This window comes from Lepisosteus platostomus, chromosome 12, assembly GCF_059453375.1.
Source record: "Lepisosteus platostomus isolate fLepPlt1 chromosome 12, fLepPlt1.hap1, whole genome shotgun sequence".
NCBI lineage: Eukaryota > Metazoa > Chordata > Actinopteri > Semionotiformes > Lepisosteidae > Lepisosteus > Lepisosteus platostomus.
The window spans coordinates 40,509,282-40,531,710 of NC_142622.1; the positions used below are offsets into that span (position 1 = coordinate 40,509,282).

The window sequence follows — 22,429 nt, forward strand, 5'->3', positions numbered from 1 at the left end:
AGTAAAACAATATTTACACATTCTTACAGTGTCTAGAATTGTTTAATGAATATGTGATACTACAGATACCTAAATTAAATAAAATGCAAGAACTCACAAATTCATTTATAGGTAACTGAGATAGAAATATCTTGCACAAGACTAGAAAAAATGGTAGGGACAAATACAAAATTAACAAGTGTATGTATGTTTTTGGCAAGACAGGCTAGTTAGGGGTAGTGTGGTGTAAAAAAAATAAAAATGTACAAACAAGGTATGTTTAAGATCTAGGAAGTAAAATTCTAATGCCTTAACATCGTATGCAATAGAGTAGACCTTGACATTTATCATTATACACAGTATCACAAAGGAAATGTACACTGAAACTGACAGTTTGAAATCTTTAACGATTGATTTGTAAAGGCAGCTGCTAGGGGAGCTGCTGAATTAATACTCTAATTCAGTGGCTCTCAAAGTGTGGTCCATGGACCACTGGTGGTCAACAAGCGTGCGCCAGGTGGTCTGCGGACTGTCCTAGTCATCTTGCAGCAAGTCTAAGCAGCTCCGTTCGTCACATGAGCTTTTTAAGTATTAAAAGCATAAGGCATTTTGTTCATACAAATATTAGTACTTTCATAAAATTTAATTCAATTTCTTTTTTTTCTTTTTTTTTTTTTTTTTTTTTTTTTTTTACAGGGTCGGAAGTGAACATTGGTGGTCCACTGCATCTGTGACTTGGTGTAAGTGGTCCGTGGACCATAGGACTTTGAGAACCACTGCTCTAATTAATCTTTTTCCAGACTCTAGAATAAACCAAATTAAAAGAACAATATTGATTCTGGAGAGATCTCACCTGATCTTGTCTGACATTAAAAGAAGAGAAACCACTGCTACTGAAATACTGTAAACCATAGTCACCAGGCAAGAGTAGTTTCATGTTTTCCCTATTCATGAGTCCTAATTATTTGTACTGTAACTGTGAAAAGTTACTTTTTCAATTTTTTTGCAGTACAAAAATATTCAGCTTTTTATTGTTCACCAATGTTACATATTTTAGTACCATATTTTTATTTTACATGAAACCTTCATTAGAAAATATTACAACTTTTTCATCTGAAACTCAGATAATTAAAGAAATAGTGCATCACATGCTTTTATTTAATCGCAGTTCATAACAGGATTTGACAATTGGTTACAAGAGAATTGAACAACTTTGGGGGGATCTACAGTTAAATGAGGTGAAAGCAGTGACATTAAAAGTATTATTTAAACATAATTTAAATGTTCTGGGGGAGGAACAAAGCAGACAACAGCTTTCCTTAGGAAAGCTCTTTTAAATAGAAACAAAATTACATATTTTTTTTTTTTTAGTAGGTTCACAAAATGTACTGTATAGGTTTTACAAGTTTAAAAGATTCTAAGGCCACAAGTACCTGTTTTCAATAATAGTATGCTGACGTATAATTATCTTTCATCACATAAGTAGTAAATGAAATTGCCCCTACCTGAAGTAAGCAACATCTTTAATGCCTTGTGAGTATTTGTGTTCTATACAGCAACTCAGAATTGTACATGAGAATTCCTTTTTGATTTGTTCCTACTTTCTTCTTTTCAGTATTTGAGAGATGTGATGTTGGAATATTTAGCAACGGCACCTCCACCCATGCAATCCCATCCATAGCTAGTTTTCTGTGCAGACCTGGATGGATCTGAAAGTCCTCAGCCATCCAACATTTTGCCCTATGAGTGTTATTTCTGTGTCACGGTATTGTCAGTAACTTTGAATATAATAATGGTATTGTCAGTTATGAATGGAGACAACCTAATGAACTGGACATCAATGGAATGAACTAAGCATTAGAACATCAGAAAGACCAAACACAATTCAGCCCATCAAGCAAATGTGGTTCTTTTTCTGTCCTATAGCCAATACTGTTTGCACTGAGAGCAAGAACCAATATCACTAGATCCACTAGGGGACAGGCAATTTAAATTTAGCTACTTTAATTAAGATTTTGTTTTGTAAAGTCGGAGGCAGCTAAAACACCCTAAGCCCATACAGAAACAGGAGTGCTTGTAAACTTGGCACAGACAGGATTACACCCACGACCTGGAATTATGAGACTAACCAGCAACCAACCCACATCAACTGGAGCAAATAAAATACATTTAAGTACTTTGTGAACCACCATTCTGTACTGTAGCAGTCTGAAACACAAATTTATACATCTCTGATAAAGTACATTTGTTTTAAGGAGACTGTAATTGCAATAGTAATTAATATGTATTTTATACTACATTATTTTAAAACCACAACAATGTAGAAACAGAAAACTATTACTTTCGTTTTGATGATTTCTAGAATACCACAATATTAAGTACCTTGGTTTTAGCATGTATTTCAAACTGTTTTGGTTATAGCGTCAAAAACTATTTGCACGATTGTTATGGGATTATATGCATTACCTTAAAAAGAACATTTTCAGATGTGAAAAACGTGTAAAATGAAAACTTGTGACTGCTCAAGAGACCTAATGTATATAATCACCAAGTAGTTTCATTTTCTTCCTTTACGGACATAGTAAATGTGTTTTAAATGGAAAGGAGAAAAGCGAGATTCTACTGAAACAGAATGTCAGTAGTGAATTTCAGCTATGTCATACAGCTGAAGTACTAGTAGTTACACTAAAAAGATGGCAGCTTTTTAGAGCTCTCATCTCAGAGCGCAGACTCAAAGCTACTGTGCTATACGTCATAGAGAATAAATCTAAACTTTATAAACACTAAACTGACATTTCTGCATTCCAGATTTGTTCTGAAGTGAATTGTTCACTTTTTTTTGTACCTTATATAAAAGAAATACATTTTTTTCTTAATATTTCACTTGTATGTTTGAAAGATACAGTATCGTGCAGTACTTTGAAGTTGCTGTACTTATTTTTCTGTCATGGTAAAAATTGATAATTCAAATTTATTATAACAATAAGATTATATTACTTTCTGTAAAGGTTTTCTTCCACAGGCACATTACATTTGAAAAAATGGCAAAATGCATTTCAAAGGCAAAAATGGTTTCTTTTTAGAAATCCCAGAATTCTTTAATTAGTTTAAAACATTTTAATAAAAGAAACTGAAGTAGATATTAATCTCCTGTAGCAGATACTGTAATAAAAGACTTGTCACTAGATTCCAAAATAGAAACTAATATTAAGACCCCTAAATAAGTCAAATGAAAAAGGAAACTGCAGCAAATAATAGTAATGTACTCAACTAAATCTAAATTTGAAAATGATTGCTGTAAGTGATAAATGTTTGATTTGAGGAAGTAAATAATATAGCCAAATGTGATGTACAGTACATGGATGCATCTGAGACATTTTGAGTTTTTTTTTACTTTTTACAGTGAACTTAAAATAGTAGGCATACTAACAAGCATAAGCACAAGTACAGTTATGTACTACAACAGCATGAAATGTCATGTGGAGACTGTATTATTAGAAGGGGATTAATTTAATATCATGATATTTCTGAAATATGTCAAATACAAATTTAAGTATATGGGTATAGTGCAAAAAATACCTTATATGTTGTAACACAATCAAAACATCTGTACATTACTGTTTGGATCATACCGAAACACTATGCAAAATCAAATGGTGATTACTAAACTTGAAACATTTTAAACATAATTGCTACTAATTTGTCTTGTTTACATTATTGCTATTTTTTCAGCCATCAAAACGAACACAACTGAAGGTCTCAGATGACATACATGTTATTAGTTATCAAAGTCAAAATATTGATAATGTGATACAATGGTTTTCCTTCATGGATATGTCTAAAACAGCAGTCAACAAGTCCATAGTCCAACAGCTAATGTAAGGCTCAAAAAGTATTGATTTAAGAACTTGAAAAATGTTTGAGAGTCATCATTGTGCTCTATGAGTGAGTTTTTTTTTCAGACTGCTTAGTCATTGCAGGGCAGATGCACAGCACGGTCCTTTCTGTAGATGCCACTGGTGTCAACAGCATTCATGTGAAGATAAATTCAGAAGTCCAAAGGTCGAATCATCATGGTTGTTGCACGCAGGGAATAGCTGGGGCCTTTGAAGTAATGCCATTTTATACCGTTGAGTTTGCCAAGATTGTGTCCTAAAGTGTAATACATCCCATTGAGATTAGATGGTCCGCAGGCATCAAACCACCAACCTGGAAAAGTGGAGCAGTCAGTAAGTCTCTGCGACATATTGTATACAGTAATATAAATTTTTAACAGTTCAAAATATCTGCAAACTGGGTTGAAAAGCAATATGTTCAAGCATGAAAAGGCTATTTCTTTGATTGTAGTTTAGCTCATTGATATTACTTCAATGTTATTGGAAAGGATTAAAGTCTACCAACCTGAATGTCGTATTACAGAAAATTCCTGATTCTTACTAAAGTTCAGAAATAAGAATTAAAGCTAAAGGTTTTGAGACAACATTCTGAGAAATACAATATATGTTGACACTGTTTCATAATGTGTAACAATTATCTAAATACCGTGTAGGTTAATACAGTGCTGTTTTACATTTGTGTAAAAAATAAGGATGACTTGTGAAACTAGAGAGTGGCGTTAAAATCTACACAAGGCCTGAAATGTCTGTAGAACCTACACTAACAATCAACTGTAAAAGCAAATGACACTTATTAAAGTCAATCTTCACATGGAAACCCACCACACTGGCTTCAGGTAGACGCCCCTGGATTGGACTACTGAACATTCAGTCAGATATTAGTGGATGTTTGATCAGTCATTATATTGTACAACTACTTACATACAGTACCTTCCCTGGTCTGGATGATTAGGACATCAGTAGGGAGGGTGAGTTTCCTTGTCTGAATGTTCCCCAGGGAGTGGGTTTCCCAGCATGCTACACTCACAGTTGTCACAACAGGCAGTTTGGAACTGGCAGAACACAGCCCAGATGAGCACTTAGGCTCTACAGTCTTATTTTGTACATTGAGTCTATCCAAAGAATGATGTAAAAATCCTCAAGCTGCCATCACTAAAGACCATGTTCAAAAGTCACTGCCTCAGCTCTCCCTGTGCATCATCCGTAACCTTCAACCCATGCACTGCTTGTGTCTTTCCATTGAAAGACCACCTTCTCAATGGCCTATACCTACTGTACAAAACTGGTGGCATGGATCTCATCATAGCCAAATATATTTCAGTTATCTAATAAAGGTGATTGACTGTACAACTTGCCTGCAACTTTGGTTCCCCATTAACCATGTACTTTATATTTCGGACAGGTGTACCACTGACAAAGATTCAAATGACTTGTATAAAATACAAATAAATCTTTCACTCTATGGGAATTACATTTAAACCTTACACTTCTAAAGAGCATACAGTATAAAAACCTTTTTTTTTCTTTTTAGGAGGGAACCTATTCCAGATTCTCTACAGTAACTGTTTGTTATGGTATTTGGCATTCAGAATCTTTACTTGCTTTAGTATTGAAAAGCTTATGAGAGTGCCATGGTTTACTTTTGTAAACCATTGTGAAACAATGGTTTTTAATTCAGTGAATCATCTCTTGCTTTTATTAGATCTATTACAGTTTTTTCACACTTGATAAGGCCAGAGATATTAAGTTCTTCTTACAAACGTGTCAATATGTTCTGGTGTTGAGTAGCAAATGAAACACTGGCAGAATACTCGTGTGAAGTACATTTGCCAGACTGACATATGGCAGTGCACATACTCTACAGTCTGAGGAGTTTGACATACCAGCTACAGCACTCACATTTCAATGCTGCTACTAAAAGACAGCCTGGAAATGTTGGTCTCTTCCCATGTTAAAGTCATTTGCTGTCCTTTGGAAACCACAGCACTCCCCATGTGACAAGATGCCAATATGAGCACATGCAGTATTTCTATAACAGGTTTGAAACAGTGTTCAGTAGCACTGAGTAGGAGAGCTTCACATCTGAAATTAGAAAAGTCTGTTCTTGCAGCAAATGTTTTGCTTTTCATGCTTTAGAATGAACCAGCTACTGTTGGTTTTCTTGCAGGTGGAAGTCAATGATTTTCCCACATGAAAGATTATTTTTTTGACAATTTCATAACATAACCAGAATACATCTGGCTTTAAATACTCACATAGTTATTACCTCAAGTGTGACACGTTCAGCTTTATTCAATTTTTAACTTTCAAGAGCCTTAATTCTGCTGTATACTTAATGATAAACAGAAGGAATTCACTAGTAAATTGTTCCCTCTGTTTCAGACAGCACCCTTTTAAAAATTTCCCAAATTAATGTCCTTTCAATAATTCACTTATATGACGGGTCAAAGTGTCTATTCTCATTCTGTATTGGTTTTATGTCCTTCTGAAAGGAAAACCTTCACAATCAACTACTCTAGGGTGTGTGATTTCAATGCAACTTTGGAAAACCTAGCCACAGGGACATTGTTTTCAATTCAGCAATATTACTTTGTTAGTCTTTAAAAAAAACTTTTGAATAACTTGGTATTCAGTTCTACATAATAAATGCATCTCGTGAGCATTTCAAACCTGAATGTAATAGGTGCAGAGTGCACAGGATGTGATGATCCGTATGGACTTCATTATTTTCTTATGGATTGTGTCCTGAGCCTCTTCCTTTGCCAAGAATAATATCCAACTGACAGTGTTCCATGAAGGATTTCAAATTGTTAACACACCCCTTTATTTTACATTATTCCACCCCTTATCTTATGAACTTGCGTTCTAGTTCTTCTGTTGCGCAACATAATTTGTGGATATATGCTTGTTGTAGATAGCCCCCACCCCAGGTTAAAGAGTTCTTATAAAATTGTCTTGTGAATTACACTTATGGTGGTAGGAGCTTTTTGGGAGTAATCGCTGTATTTGGTCTTGTTTGGAAAGTTTTACAGAGCTCTTGGTAAGCTGAGAATTGTAATCTGTTATGCTGCATTGTGTTTTTATAAAGCATGTACAGTATATTGTGACACATGCTTTTCACCAGATAGCCTTGGGTGTCACTCCTAATGACGGCTATGAAGCACTCCTACAACACTGGGATACCAAGAAAAGTAAGGAAGAGACCAATTCGATAATTGCTGCTGAGTGCACAATTATAGAAACTCAGCGATCATTGAAAAAGATAGCTACAGCCTCTTGAAAATAAATGAATGCAATGCAGTGCAGTTCAGTGCCTCAATGAAATACAACCAAACCATAACCAAAATGAAAATATATAACCAGAAATGACATCAGTGTGTGTTTTCAGTTAATTATCATTTGCACAGTCACTTTAAAAGTACAAGGATAGAGATAATCCCTTTTAGCAATTTATTTTTTTACTTTTTTGTGTAGAGAAAAAAACCCTTTTCCTTTTTAGCATAAATCAATACTTCATAAAGTACATACTGGTTTAGCGGCAGGTCTTTTTGTTAGTTTCTCTTTCTGTAACCTGCTGGCAAGGAATTTGATCTAGTGGCTGATATTCAACATTATTCATGCATTTTCAAAGTCACTTATTTAAAATGGGGTGTAACTGATATCTTTTGCATGCTGCATTACCTCCTGTTAGCATCACAGCACACTTGCAGATGCAGTTGTCATTGTCCACATCTTTTGTGCTGAAATCTGCTCCATGTATCACGAGACTACTTTGCTTCCCAGCTGTTCCGCTGTGACTTTTTAGGAACAACCTAGGTTTAGATAAGGAAGAAGAGAGGGAGAAGAATTTTTTTCATAACAAAATTATTGAAAATATTCTGTACGGAGAAGCATTAAAAATGCAACAAGTGTTCTTATTTGCCATTTAAATAAGGTTGTTCAATTCAATTATAATACTGTGATAGATAACAGGGCAATGAGCCCTTTTCTGTTGCTCAGAGCTCAAAGATGTTGTATATGTGTCAAAACTGGAAACAGAATTGAAATGATAATCTTCTTATTACAACCAGAGATTTTGAACTATACAATAATACAGGCAGTGTGTACTGTAGTGTACTGTACAGAAGATTCATGATGAGCAATATTGCCCCATTATTGCAGTTTTAAGTTCTCATATCAGAGCTTGTAGTTCCTAAATCTAAAGCTTTAATGTGTGCCGTCTAGTGTCTTAAAAGGGATTTTTCATGTTATCTCCTTAAGAAAATAAGGTTTGTTACTCAATATGACCAAGATGAGCACGTGCAATTAATGTAGTTATTGATATCTGTATTGACCTTTGGTGGAAATGATAGGAAATTTCACTGCTACCATCAATTATCAGGAGGTGTACTGTGACATTGACAAATACCTCAGTTTATTAAGGTTTAGAGATACTGTACATACACCCTGCACTATAGATTAATCATTTTATGGAAAAGGACATTATAATTCTGAAGTTTTGGCACTGTTTCTGATTATGCTTCTCAAAGTAGTTAAAAAGTAGTTAAAAAGTCTCACAGAAAAAGAAATATCCTCACTCAATTGCCACAGAATGGCATTCCACAGACTTGGAAAAAACGAAACAGGCACCAAAGCAATAACAGGAGGGAAAGTTAGATATAATATGTGGTTTTTAACAAGAAACATTTTATGGAATGTAGAGTTTAATAAAAATAATGTATAATGGTACTTTAAAATACATCTATTGTTGAATGAAGAGATTTTTTAGCAATGTTTTGGTAAATTTCTTAGCTATGTATAAACTAATGGCCTTCAATGGGATGTACTGTATAGATGTTTCCTGGAGTCTGCACTGTTTAAGATAAATAAGAGAATACAATTATTTCAATATCTAAAATAGGTTTCATAAGTTGAAAACTGGGTGTCAACATACACACATAACACACTGTATGACTAATACAGCACACCATCTTGGTTTTCACTTTACTTGTGAGGCATTTTTGTGTACTATTTAACTTATCATTATGCAGCTGATCAAACAGAACTAACCAAAAGGAAAATTAATCAACAAAAATTAAGAAACTGAATCTTAATAGCATCTTAATTTATTCTTATGTTAAAACACTAGAAAGGTTATAAAAGTCTTCCCTGTAGTCCATTATCAATAGTTAACTGGCCCCTGGGACAAACAACATTAAATCAAAATGAAAAAGAAACAACATAATTAAGCAATTTGTCTTTCACTCTCTTGCCGCTAAATGAAAAGGTCTTATATTTATAACTTGTTTGTAAAATAAAGGCTTCGTTAAAAAAATGATTTGGAAAGAATCTGTAAGTTTTCAATCAAATTAATTGTTTAAGGGTATGCTTAATGTCATATTGCAGCTTTTACTGTTAGTCTTGTATAATTTTGTTTATAGTTCCTTTCATAATAAAATGTCTATTGGTCACACAAGTTAAATACATGAAGTTAATCTTTTTCCCTCTATATTTTTGTTATGTAGGAAATCATAAGTTATTTCACAAGATATATTTCAAAGAAAGGTCAGGCATCCACATAATGAATACTGAGTCCATAACCTCTGCCCTGTTCCAAATCTAATTGAGTTCAGTTTAATATCTCACTAAAGTAGCCAAACTTCATCTAGGATTGGAGTAATAAGTAGTAAAGGACTTGTGTAGAATTTCTTTAGATTTGTAAGTATAAACCCTAAGGGAGAGTGTATTATTGCCAAGGAATAACATTTTCAAAATGTCTAAAGGCAATAATTATGGTTTTTATTCTTTGCTGTTTGGAAATGTGCCAGGGCTATTACATTTCAGACAGAAATCATCCCCAATAACATTGCAATTTTTATTTTGCATAACAGTTTGTTTAGTACTCAGAGGATACAAACAGAAATAAGATGATTGAGGGCCAGGTATTTATTGTTATTTTAGCTTAAACCTAGTTACTGTAGTTTGAAGGACTGCTGACACCACTACAAAAAAGTACTGAAGTACTGTACATACACAACTACACAAGACATTGTATGTTTTTTTGCTCCACTGAATAAGAAATTAAATCTTACATAAGGATGTGGTTGCTGGACCCACAAAACAGGAAAATAATGGAAACACATAGAGCATTAATTTCAGTAGACTATACACTGCATCTAATAGCGATGGATAAATAGCTGTAAATGAATGCAGCAATGTGATTGCTATGGATCCCAAATGTGTGCATTACACATACTGCAATGTACAAATAAGGCTTTTGGACCCCAAAAGAGAGGAAACATGCAGGCCCTCTGCTCTATAGTGTAACGCGTCTATGGAGAGAAACAGCATTCATTTGTCATGGATGAACATCACGATGGGATTGCATATGTAGTACATTCTGGCTTTTTAAAACATACTGTATATTAAAAAACGATAGCCCGGAGGTAGCCCAAGCCCCTAAAGAGTGATCTAAAGTGGTCTTTCACATACTTATTAAATACAAGATTAATGAGCATCCCTTAAAATTGTTGCATCAAACTTGATAGATTATAGAAGGGAATAATTCATTCCTTTACTCTGTGCTTGAGGTAGGACAATCTGTAGTGAACAGAACTAGAAGAGGTCTTAGGGATAGAAACTGGAGCTTAAGGCTTACAGTAAGTTGTAAATTTACTGAGCTTGAATTTGGAGCAATAGATATGGTGCTTTTGTCAGTCAGTGAATCTCTTTGGGTTATTCGGGAACTGAGAGGTTCTATCTAAAGGTATTACAGATCCAGTGTGCGAGAGCATCATAGTAGTTTCATACACCAAGGGTAAGGGTATGAGATTATCTCACTTTTTATTTTTTTTCCATTAGGACCTTAAAGATATGGTAATAAACGTTTAGGTAAGTCCAAAATAATGTAGAACAGGCATCAGGCAGGGAAGGAGAAGTGTATAACACTTAACACTTGCAATAACAGGTACGGTACCTACCTAATAGCATAGAAACAGAGTAAAGTTAAAGCATTAGAGGACACAGCCCTAACATGAAGCATAAAACACGGTACGGAAATCTTAGAGCCCTTAAAACTAAATATGGGAAGGTAATGCTGTGTTTTTAATAGACATGACACCATAAACCCTAAGTGCTTATAATGATGCACGTATTTTAAATCTCCACACCGTTCCTGACCGTGGTCCTAGAACACTGTGTCTCCACTGTTTTTTTTCAAACTCAACATCTGAAAAGCTGATGGCAGACAGTACTTTAAAACATGCCTGAAAATAGAAAATTGAAATTAAAAACTTGCCTGGAACAAAAACCAGGAGACGCAGAGGTTTCTCTGGGAACCAGGGTAGAGGATTATTGCCAGAGAGCAAAGATGGAAGATATTAACACTACCTAAAATAAATCATGATCCTAGCATGAAGCATCATCACTTCATTGCACTTCCATAAGACAACAATGTGCTAAATCTGGACAACCTATACAGAACTATAAGACAATACTCGGCTACTACACAAAGAAATGAGGAGAGAAGCACATATATTGGGTAGGAGGGTGGTTTTTGATCTAACAAGGTGTCTAAAAGATATTTGAGATTTAGGGGTGACATAACACCAAAGATGTTTTTTTTTCTGTGCCAGTAAAAATTACAATTGTGGCAGAAGTTAACAAATGGGGTTTAACTTTGAAATAATGAACACATTTCAGATTCCATCAGCAATGTGATCATGTGAAGGCTTTTTAATCATTTGAAGCACAAAGAGGAAAGAGATCATACTGTAGCTAGGAATAATTTGATTCCAATCAAATATAGAAATAAATTGTGGAGTTGAAAAGCTATTTCCACACGAGCTGCTTTTTGAAATTATTTGTGGGTAGCGACATCAATAGAATGTGAAAGAGGAGGGATCTCAGAAGACCTAATTTGCTGCCCACAAATTTGACAAGTTCAACAAAGATTCTTGAAACTGTCAGGAAGCAGTAGATTGGCAGAACTGAGTGGTGAAATTAAAGCTGGTAAATTGTGGTAAGGAGACGTATATTTATACCCTAGAGCCAGTGACAGGAAGAAATTGGGGCTTCTATCTTATAATGGTTATTCAAAGTTTTATTAATAAAACATTAACCTATTTGCTTAGTATAATAATACTTTCAACTGTCAGACTATCACTGTAAATGTGATATCACTGTGTATTATTGTGAGATATCTTTAAAATGCATTTTTATTTTTAAAACATTTCTCTGCAAAATAGCTTTTATTCACCTCTTTAGATTCACTGCCTTTCACACCTTTTGTTCTTTATGACGTTAAACATGAACAGCCTCTAACCTTAAACAGGGTGGTCACAAAAGTCTAGAAGTCTACAGGCACAAAAAGTCGCAATAGCTGATAAAACATTAAATCTAAGATGCTTTATTGAAGTCCTCCTTCAGAATAAACAACAAAAACCCTTTAAATACCAACAAACAACAAATAAAAGCCTAATTACAGGAATGTGAGAATATGAAATTCTTAGCTCTTTAGCAATTATCCAATAATTAAACCAATCACCCCTTCTGTGGCTATTTACAGTAACCAGGTGCCATGAAGTGGCCTTTCTTAGTAGGGTGGCTGTAACTGCAGCCCATTCTTCAGCTGGTCTGCTACAATACAGTGTATACAGTAAATATAGGACTAAAATAATAAAATAAACATCAATTAACAGTCAATTTGAGCAATTATAAACATGGAATTCAAAATGTTTATTTTAAAATTTAATATGAGCTCTGTGAGAAATCATGGTTCATTTAAATAATGCATTTGAGTTAAGCACTACCAGTTTTATAGTGTTCACAGAAAAAAAATAAATTGGACATCAAAGTCCATTGTAGATGTTTTGATTTTTTCACACTGGTTTGAATACCGCAGAGTTTTGGAACAGAAATTATTAGTAAACTACAGTGTAATGGGAACAAGACATTTATAGTGATAAGTTATTTTGGCTTTGCCTCTGCTGTTTATACATTAGGGACCATTCTGGTAAAAACAACATTTCTTAATATATTTATTTAAATCATGAATAATTATTTGACTAAACTAACTTTGACTTGGACTCAACTTAAATATTCACAGATCAGTGTTAGCTTTCTACCACAGGCAATGCAAATGTTCAGTTTTCTTAAAGCAGTCATTTTTTTAAATGCATGATAACCCTCTTCACTTTTCTTGTAAGGCTTTTTGGCTGATCTCAGCATTTCATGTTTTTTAACCTAAAAAAGGAAAGGGGTCCAAGCAAAAAAAAAAAGTCCATGTTTATTTATATTCCGCAATCATTTTAAACACAGTAAAGTGCATACAGCTTTAAGTATAAAATGAAAGATCCATGACATAAATTACTAAACACAAACAGAATCATTGAGTAGCACTAAGCACTTTGTTCACAAATAAACAAACTCAATTTCAAAATGTTGCAGCATATATACAGTATGTGATTTCAACTGTGAATTCCACAAGGAGCTGAACATGTTTAAAAATATTATGACAATTTAAAACTTAATTAGTTTTAGTTTGTGTCTTATAGAAATGTAATTAGAACACCTGCACTACACTTGTTTTACAAATTTGAGTTTGTAATGAAAGTTTGGAAAATTAACAAACCCTAATGTCTGGTAACTGATTGTGATTGAAGTACAGACCTTTAAGACCATTAGATTACTAGCAATAAGGTACTGTTATACTCATCCAAACTTTAGTACATACAAATAACACTGTCTTCTGTCTTTTTTAAACTTCCCTTCATTTGTATGCACCACAGTTCACCAGATTTTATATTTCATAATAATTTGTGAATTCGTTGAATGCAACAAGATTGCATAGTTACTTTTTTTTTTACCAATTTGCAAATATATGTAGCTCATACACATGTAAAATCCTAATGTAGGCCTTTGTTTGAGGCAGCAAGTTGAGACAGCAAGGATGCCAGCAGAGTGAAGAAAGAAAATGTCTAGCAGGCTCTGTGTGACAAATGATGTTTTGTAAGCAGAATACACAGCCGAACTCATTTCCCAGGAGAGAAGGATACAGAAAAAAGAAACATATAAGAGTCTGGAAACGCAGAAGTTGAGGAAAGCCAGAGTGTTTTGTCGCTGCATTTGAGCTGCAAATATCTAAATACAGTGGGATCACTAAGAAAACACAGCAATTGCACCGTGCATAAATTATTATCAAAGTTCGGAGAACTCTTTTTTAACTTCTCTCTTTTTTACTTTTTTCCCATGCTGATAAAAGATGACTTGAAATTGTTTTCCTCTTAATAACTGGTCTGACATTTTTGTCAAAATCTCCCTCACTTCATTGCAAGATCCGTCTCTCAATATATTAGCCGCCTGTTTAGCTGACATTAAGTTATCCTAACAACTCAATTATAAATGTATTTTTAAAAGGTTAGACTTAGGGAGGAATTAAATGAATATAATATTTATGAGGGTGGCGTGGTGGAAAGTGGTTAGCATTGCTGATTTGCAGTGTTGGGGCCCTGGGTTCAATTCCTGTTGTGCTATCTGCACAGCTGGAGTTTGTATGTTCTCACTGTGTTCACATGGGTTTCCTTTGAGTTCTCTGGTCTACCACCACAGTCCAAAGTTTCATTGGTTTCTGGTAAAATTGGCCCTTTTGCTTGTTGGGATAGGTTTATAATAATAATAATTGCTTACACTTATATAGCGCTTTTCTGGACACTCCACTCAAAGCGCTTTACAGGTAATGGGGACTCCCCTCCACCACCACCAATGTGCAGCCCCACCTGGATGATGCGACGGCAGCCATAGTGCGCCAGAACGCTCACCACACATCAGCTATCAGTGGGAGGAGAGCAGAGTAATGTAGCCAATTCATAGAGGGGGATTATTAGGAGGCCATGATTAGTAAGGGCCAATTGGAAATTTGGCCAGGACACCGGGGTACAGGAAATTTGGCCAGGACCCCTACTCTTTTCGAGAGGAGCCCTGGGATTTTTAATGACCACAGAGAGTCAGGACCTCGGTTTTACGTCTCATCCGAAGGACGGCGCCTGTTTACAGTATAGTGTCCCCATCACTATACTGGGGCATTAGGACCCACATGGACCACAGGGTGAGCGCCCCCTGCTGGCCCCACTAACACCTCTTCCAGCAGCAACCTTAGTTTTTCCCAGGAGGTCTCCCATCCAGGTACTGACCAGGCTCACACCTGCTTAGCTTCAGTGGGTTGCCAGTTGTGAGTTGCAGGGTGATATGGCTGCTGGTATAAGGCTTTGACATGACCCTGTCATGAATGGATGGAGGGATACTAAGGATATATGAGTTTCTCAACTCATGAAAAAAAAATACTGAAAAAAAGCATCAAGCACACCCTATACACAGCCTGTACAGCCACCGTACTAAATTGTATTTGCTTTCTTTATAGTTTCTTTATAGTTATATTTAATATCTTGAATTATTGTAAGAGGTTAGTAGGGTTTTTTTATCAGGGATATAGGGTAAAATACATTACGTGCTACTCAAAATCCCTAACCCCTTTGTACAGTAAGTTATGAATCGACTGTATTTATGAGAAATATATATGAGAAATTCCCAAATGTGAGGAAACTGCGTTTCAGGTATTTATGGGGGCGGTGGGCAACCCTGCTGTTAAAAAAATGTGTCATCTTGCAATTTTCTTTCATTTTCTGAATTAACAGAATTCAATGCTAAAATGAACAACTTAGGCTTTATTCTAAGTTTTGAATAAGCTATGATTTAAAGGAACCTACAAGACCAGCCAGACTACTGCGCCACAGAACAAGACTTATGCCTGCATGTTTATCCTGAAATGTGAAAACATTTAAGATTACTGTAAATCCCAGCCTTTAGAGAGCCGATGAAAGTTTCAGCTGGAAGCTTATTAAGGAGAATGTTGATCCACTCTTACTGTACATTGGACATCTTACTGCTTACTTTGTAATGAGAGTACAGAAGAATTCCAGTGGTTGTATTACTGACTTTGTGATAATTAGTGTTTTCACTTCAACATTTTCAATATCAGTGAGTGATAATCTCCATACATCATAGGTGGATGAAGGCAGTAAGTACAAATACCAAACCAAATAGTAGACTTTTTCACAATGTGGGCTACTTGTAGCTTTTGTTCACACAAAAGGCCCTATCTACAGTAGCTTGACAAGTTTTATCAGTAAACACAGCAGAAATCGTTCTGAAGAGCTGCATGCTAAAGCAGTTGCCATTTTTGGATCAGAATTCAATTATTCCTCTTCATGCAGGATATGGCTATATCCCAAAAGGGAACACACACCTAGTACTGTAGTTCTTCTTAATGGAATATGAGTGGTGGGAACTGGAACCTCCGGGAAGCTGTCTTGATATTATATCTTATCACGAACTGGCTCAAGCATTGCAAATTGGACTGCGTTCTCTTTCTGAGTTCCAAATCCAAAGAGTGATCAAACATATGCGGTGTCTTTGTTCTGCTGCTCACCACCACAGAGACACTAGAATAAAACTACTAGCGGTTTACCTTTGAAATTGTCATTTCAGTGGAACAGAACAAGCTGCAAACGAATACTTAGTCTCATGCCATTTGTTTTCGTGCCATTATTAAATAAATGTGTTTTGGTAGCTCAGTTTCGAAAAAAGGTCTCGTCAGATCATATTTGGATTGGCGCTTTAACCTGATCAGAGGAGAACACAATCTTGGTGAGAACTTGTTTAGAAAAAAATAGATAATTTCCCATATAACTTGTCCAAACAGATGAAAACCTGGAGAGGTCTATTTAAATTTCAAATTAGTGGATCTACTGTGAGACTTAGTTTTGTTTTTTACCTTGTCCAGATAGAAGGGGAAATGCAGCAACAGAGAACAGAAGCATACGGTATAACCCTTGATTTCACAATAAGGTTGTACTCTGTTGGTCTTGAGCAATGCAATCTACTGTCTAGTTCAGAATCTACAGAACAGTTCTGTCTTCTGGATATGTTGTAAAAGATAAATGTTAGGGAAAAGACTAAATGAGTATTTACTTACAGTAGGTATTGCATTTACTAAGGAAAAGGACAACGACATGCTGCAGACAGAGGAAAGATAACATTCTCTATTAAATGGTATTAACAATGTTAACCAAATGTTTCAGGTAGCAGAAGATCAATACATCTTCAGGGCTAGATGGTATTCTATAAAATAGACTTGACGAAATATCCAAAACCAGTCACAGAAGACAGGGGCAGCACCCATGAGAATTGTTAATGTAACGTCAATTAATAAAAAAGGAGAAGGAACAAAGTACTGTAATTGTATACTCATATGTCTTCTATGACCTACTGCATAATGTCATGGAAACCACTATCAGAACTAAACTAAATGGATCGCCTGTATAGAAATGGGATCCTTGTAGATATTCAACATAGATTTAGAAAAGGTAGGATTTGCTTAACTAACTTGCTAGAGTTCTTTGAACAAGAAACAGCCACATGGCACACCATATGGTGGATTTAAATTTGCACAATGTTTTTGGAAAAAGTTAGTAATTTAGGATTAATTCTCAAATAAAAGATGGTATGCAAACTACCCACCCTTGTTACTGAAATTGATCCCCTGGCTTCTTTCAAGAAATAGCTCAATGAAATCCTTGCTTTAATTGCCACTTAGTACTAGACAGGATAGATAGGCATATCCTAAAGAACCAATCACAGACATTTATATTTATAATTGTTCACTACACTGAAGTTATTTACTGTATTACCTTATACAGTATATTACTATATTTCTTACTTCAATTTATGTGTGCACAATTTTTTTTTGTTTTGCAAAACATTTTATCTTCCTCATCAGATTTTCCCCCCAAAAAGAAACTTGGTAAGATGTCACAGATGACTGACGATTTCTAGGATTTATGAATTGGCTTATGGGAGAAATGGAAATTCGATAAAGATGTACAGTTCTGTCATTCAGAAAAAAAATATGCACACTATAGAAAAAGAATAATTTTCATCTGAATGCACTGCAAATAGAATTCCCCTGGCTTTTACTGTCATTTATTTAAGTTCTGCAATTAGTCTTTTTAACTTCCTGGGTCAGAAAGTCTAGTCTGTTAAAAACTAGAAATAGTTGTCACATTATGCAGCTTTTGAATAGGCATAAAAAGGAAATGTTGGTTTTACTTGAGCTTTAAAATAAATAAATATCTCTTTCCCCATTTGTCTGGTTTACAAGTCCACCTATTAATGAAACCACGTGCCTAGATAAGTTATGTGGCAGTAAGACTCATGACAAAATATACAAATGTACTGTCCAAACATAGTTCAATTCCCTCTGCGTCGCTTCAGGCTGATAAACAGTCACATATGAGGAAACGGATCACTACCTTTTTCACAATTCAGCACAGAAACATCACGAAAGCCCGGCCAAAAGGCTTTTTGTTTGACCTCGTTTATGTGTTAAAATAAGGATGTATCTTGTAATTGCTGAAACCAAGGAAATGTTTTATTTTCCTTCAGAGGCCTTAAACATATATACTCTTCTTCCCTAGAAAAGACAGAGTCAGAGACTTTATGGTGTTTGCTGTAATATATGAAAACAAATCCCTTGGCTTGCAGCATTGAACTTTAATAACTATAAACATAAATTTTGCAGAGGATGATAACTTGTGTAAATATTGTTACCCTCCTGTTTTCTTTACTTCCAAAGTAGATTATTAAGATTAAGATTATTAAAATGAAATTACATGCACGTGTATCATGTAGAAGGAGTTTCTTAATTCTCTGGCAGCCTCACTAATGCCTTTGTCCAACATTATCCTTCCATCCATTTTCTAACCACTTCATCCAATTGAACACTTCATCCAACAGAGTCAGAGGGGAGCGAGAGCCTGTCCCAGCAAGCTCCAACACACTAAGGTCAGACTACGTAGTGTAGACTTCATGACAATAATAATTTGAAGATGCAGTTGCTGAAAAGCATCTAGATCTCTTTCTTGCAATACGTGCACGACACATTAGTCTTGATAATTATATTTAAATGCTTTCTAATTTAACAGGGTTTCATGGAGCTATTTTTTCATTTATTATAATGATGCATTGTAGTTTTTGTTTCTTTATTACTACACTAATATCAGTGGTTTCTCCAAACATGACCTTAAAGAGACATTCAGAAATTCACGTTTTAATCACTTTATGCATACACTCATTTTCTCTTTCCAACAAGTCATTGGATTGAAAAACTACACGTTTGCAGTTTTATTTAACTTCAATGTATATAGTGCTGCATGTGGTTTTAATTTGCCTTTGCAGTCTCATTTACCATAATTGTGTGAAACACCATATTCCACTATTCCATCCGTATGCTTTAGCTTCTTTGTTTTTACAAGTTTTCACTAAAATTGCAAAATGCACCAAAGTTTTATCAAAACTTTCAAAATTGTTGTTTTCAAAATGACCAGCACTTTTGTTTATCTGAAGGGAACAATTGACTTTACCTTTATACAACAAAGACCGACATAAAATCTGACATTTTTTTACTGAGTAAAAGCAAATCAGACACACCTTGCTTTTTGGCAAGCTGAACACCACTAACAATTGGTTGAAGGTTCGATTAAATGATGTAAAGTAATCTGAGCCATAGAAATAGATAACATTAAACATTACTATATATTTTAAAATGACCAGTCACTCAAAACACAAACATTTTACAAAGATACTGAAAAAGATACTAAAGAGGCACATTGTGTGATTTTAACACTTATGGCATTATTAATTTTTCAACTCATATTTTGTGTTATTGTTATTATCAGAGTTTTTGAAAATTTCTTGTATTTCCATTTGAACTAGTAGATCACTATAGAGTATATGTAAGCTATAATGGAAATTACTTTGTCTTACAGTGCTTCAATGAACCCAGACTTATTTTGAGAATGTAGACTGTGAAGCTATTTGAGTATTAAGTACACAGCTGCCCTATATACAGTATTGTATGTGATGTGGGTTTTTCACATCTGTGAATATCTTTTACATTATTTTCAGTATTACAGATCACATACCGGTAATATGATTAAAATATTTCACAGATCTAAAATCAACTGCCTGAATTTTAAATGTTATGATGGTCTTACTCAACTTACAGTTTCTCAGTTTAAATAATTTTATAAATATATTGATAAAGAAAATTGAATTTTCCACATGTATGGTATGGTACTCCAGAATACTTATTTATATAATTCTCTAAACTAAGAATTGTCTATAAGAATAACAGAGTGCAGAAATCAAACTCTATTCATTTCCACACAAGCAGCAATGGTATTGTGATAATTTCCTTTTAATGTATGTGTACCATTTCCTGTTCTTTTATTAGTTGCTTGCTCAGTAAAACTTACTTACTTTACTTCTACTTATATTATTATGTTGCCATTATAGCTAAGAATATATTAGCAACATTAGAAGATGAATAAATGAAATATGCGTGTACTATAAAGGACATGGGTCTTGATTTGCACCAGGGACATTTTTATTTTTGTGATTTAACTGGGTAAGGGGATTGAGCTCAAATTCACATTTTCAATGATGACCTGGAGACCTATTTATACACCAGGACTTTTACTGGAACTGAGTCGAGAACCTTGCTCCAGGGTAAAACAGCCACATCCCTCTTGGGGTTTGAGCCTTCGACCCTTCTGTCCACAAATTTAAACGTTGTGGAGCACAGATTTGCTTCTCTCTGTTTTTCCTTCCAACAATCCTTGGAAAATCTTTATAAAAATGTTTATTTCTGTGGAAGCTTTAGCTGGTATGAGAAATGATAATAGAAACAAGGATTAACAGAGAATTTTGCACACATTTTTTTTCTTTCTGTTTTGACTTTTGATGACGGAAAATCTCCAAAAAATTGAAAATCTAATGTCGTGCAAATACAGTATAAAGGTTTGTTTTTCTGACTGCTCAACAACACAACTGAGGACAATAGAGTCCCCTGAGAAGACTCTATAGAGTCTCTGCAGCACAGTAGTTTTATAAAGATCATCTGTCAAATAAAAAGATATGCCATTGTGGGATCCTAGTGAAACACAGTGGCTACTTTGCAAAGAAGGAACTGCAATTAAACTTTACTCTGTGGTTTATTGTTGGTGAAGAGATTTCCTTGTAAACATCCCCCGGCATGTACTTCAGCAATGAAAAAAAAAACATTTTTTGCTAAAAAATGTGGACTTTGGAGATCTGATTTGTCAATGTGTCATTATTAAAACAAAATAAGTATAATCAAAGGAAAATGGAAGCAATTACTTAGACACTTTGTTCTATCTCCCAACTCCTAGCCCCCGAGACACACTGGGGCCTGGATTAATTCCAGACTCAAGCCCACTCACTAGTCACTTCTAAACCAAATACTTGATGACTAAGGGTACCAGATTTCCAAAGGTCACCTCTGGGATAAGGTGGATGCCAGTGTGTGAATGTGAGCTAGCTATGTGGGTGAGGTTGGTATCCACATGAAGGGGAGGTTGGGGTTTCCTTCTGTGTCCAAGAGTACTATTGTATTATTTTACAAATAAAGTTTCTTGTGCATTCCCAGGCACTGCCGCCCCTCAAAACTGGGACAGTGTCATGCTTTCACTGTTCCTGTTCACGATGCAAAATTAACTGGATATCAGTTATCACAGCTTACATTTTAGTGACTAAAAGCAAAATGTCTCTGTGAACCATATAGCCACCATCATGTACTGGTCTGACATTTGTGGGTCAGTTTTGATTTAACCTGGATCTGTATTCTGGATCTATGCCAAATGAGCTCTCAGTGACCTAACTAGGCTTCTTTTATTTAATGTTTTTGATCTCTTAGGCATTTTATTTTAGCAGTAACGTTATTATTTTCCATCTTGTAAGGGCTGAAATCAATTGAAATGGTTTATTTTCAAAGTGTAATGGAAAGGGTTACCATAGAGACTGGTCACATCATTACATACTGTAGTGTGTTCTTCTTAGAAGAATCTAATCTCTAGATCAGTGATCTTAACTACACAGTCTGTGGACTGTGTGACATTTCCACCCCACTAAACTTGTCCTTTCAAATTACCTTATAGAGCTGTTAAAGAAACAAAGAGCAAAAACCTTTGAATTAATTGACTTGTGTGGATGCGCTACAAACTGAAATAGAATTGAGTTCTGAGAACTGTTTTCTACACATTTCCCACTTACAGATCTTTTGGGGAAAAAAAACTCAGTTCCCTGAGTAGGATTTGGTTGCTGTTCCTGCTCTTAAAGACACCAGGTCCTTGTCAGGATTTTTGATGAAAAATGGCAATCACAAATGTGACAAAAAATAATCTCAGACAGAGATTATGACCAGTATAATACACCTCAGTACTACAAGTAAAGAAGGTTCAGTCATGTTAGGATGTGTCACGTATTTTAGGCAAAGTGGGCAAATATTGTTTGCATTTAAAAACAATTCTGACAGCCATTTTGCATTTCATACATGCCTGTATTAAACAGCAACAAGAAGGAACTACTTGTTCTTAATACTTAATACTATTGTACTAATATACTAATACTATAATACATACTAATATACAGTAGTGTATATA

General features: G+C 34.9%; 1 protein-coding gene across 3 annotated transcripts in view; it reads right to left on the minus strand.

Annotated features, from left to right (window-relative positions):
• Positions 1 to 1,580: 1,580 nt before the first annotated feature.
• angpt1 (angiopoietin 1) overlaps positions 1,581 to 22,429 on the minus strand; it is a 99,741-nt gene continuing 78,892 nt past the window's right edge. For 2 of the 3 annotated variants that reach the window (XM_088601910.1, XM_088601911.1), the window contains exons 8-9: positions 7,557 to 7,687; positions 1,581 to 4,188 (exon numbers count right to left, since the gene is read on the minus strand). In XM_088601910.1, the coding sequence (XP_088458036.1) occupies positions 4,028 to 4,188; positions 7,557 to 7,687 (292 nt within the window). In that variant the 3' untranslated portion in view covers positions 1,581 to 4,027. Of the gene's footprint in view, positions 4,189 to 7,556; positions 7,688 to 20,349; positions 20,632 to 22,429 lie in introns of those variants that run through there. The other variant, XM_088601913.1, reaches the window with a different exon arrangement.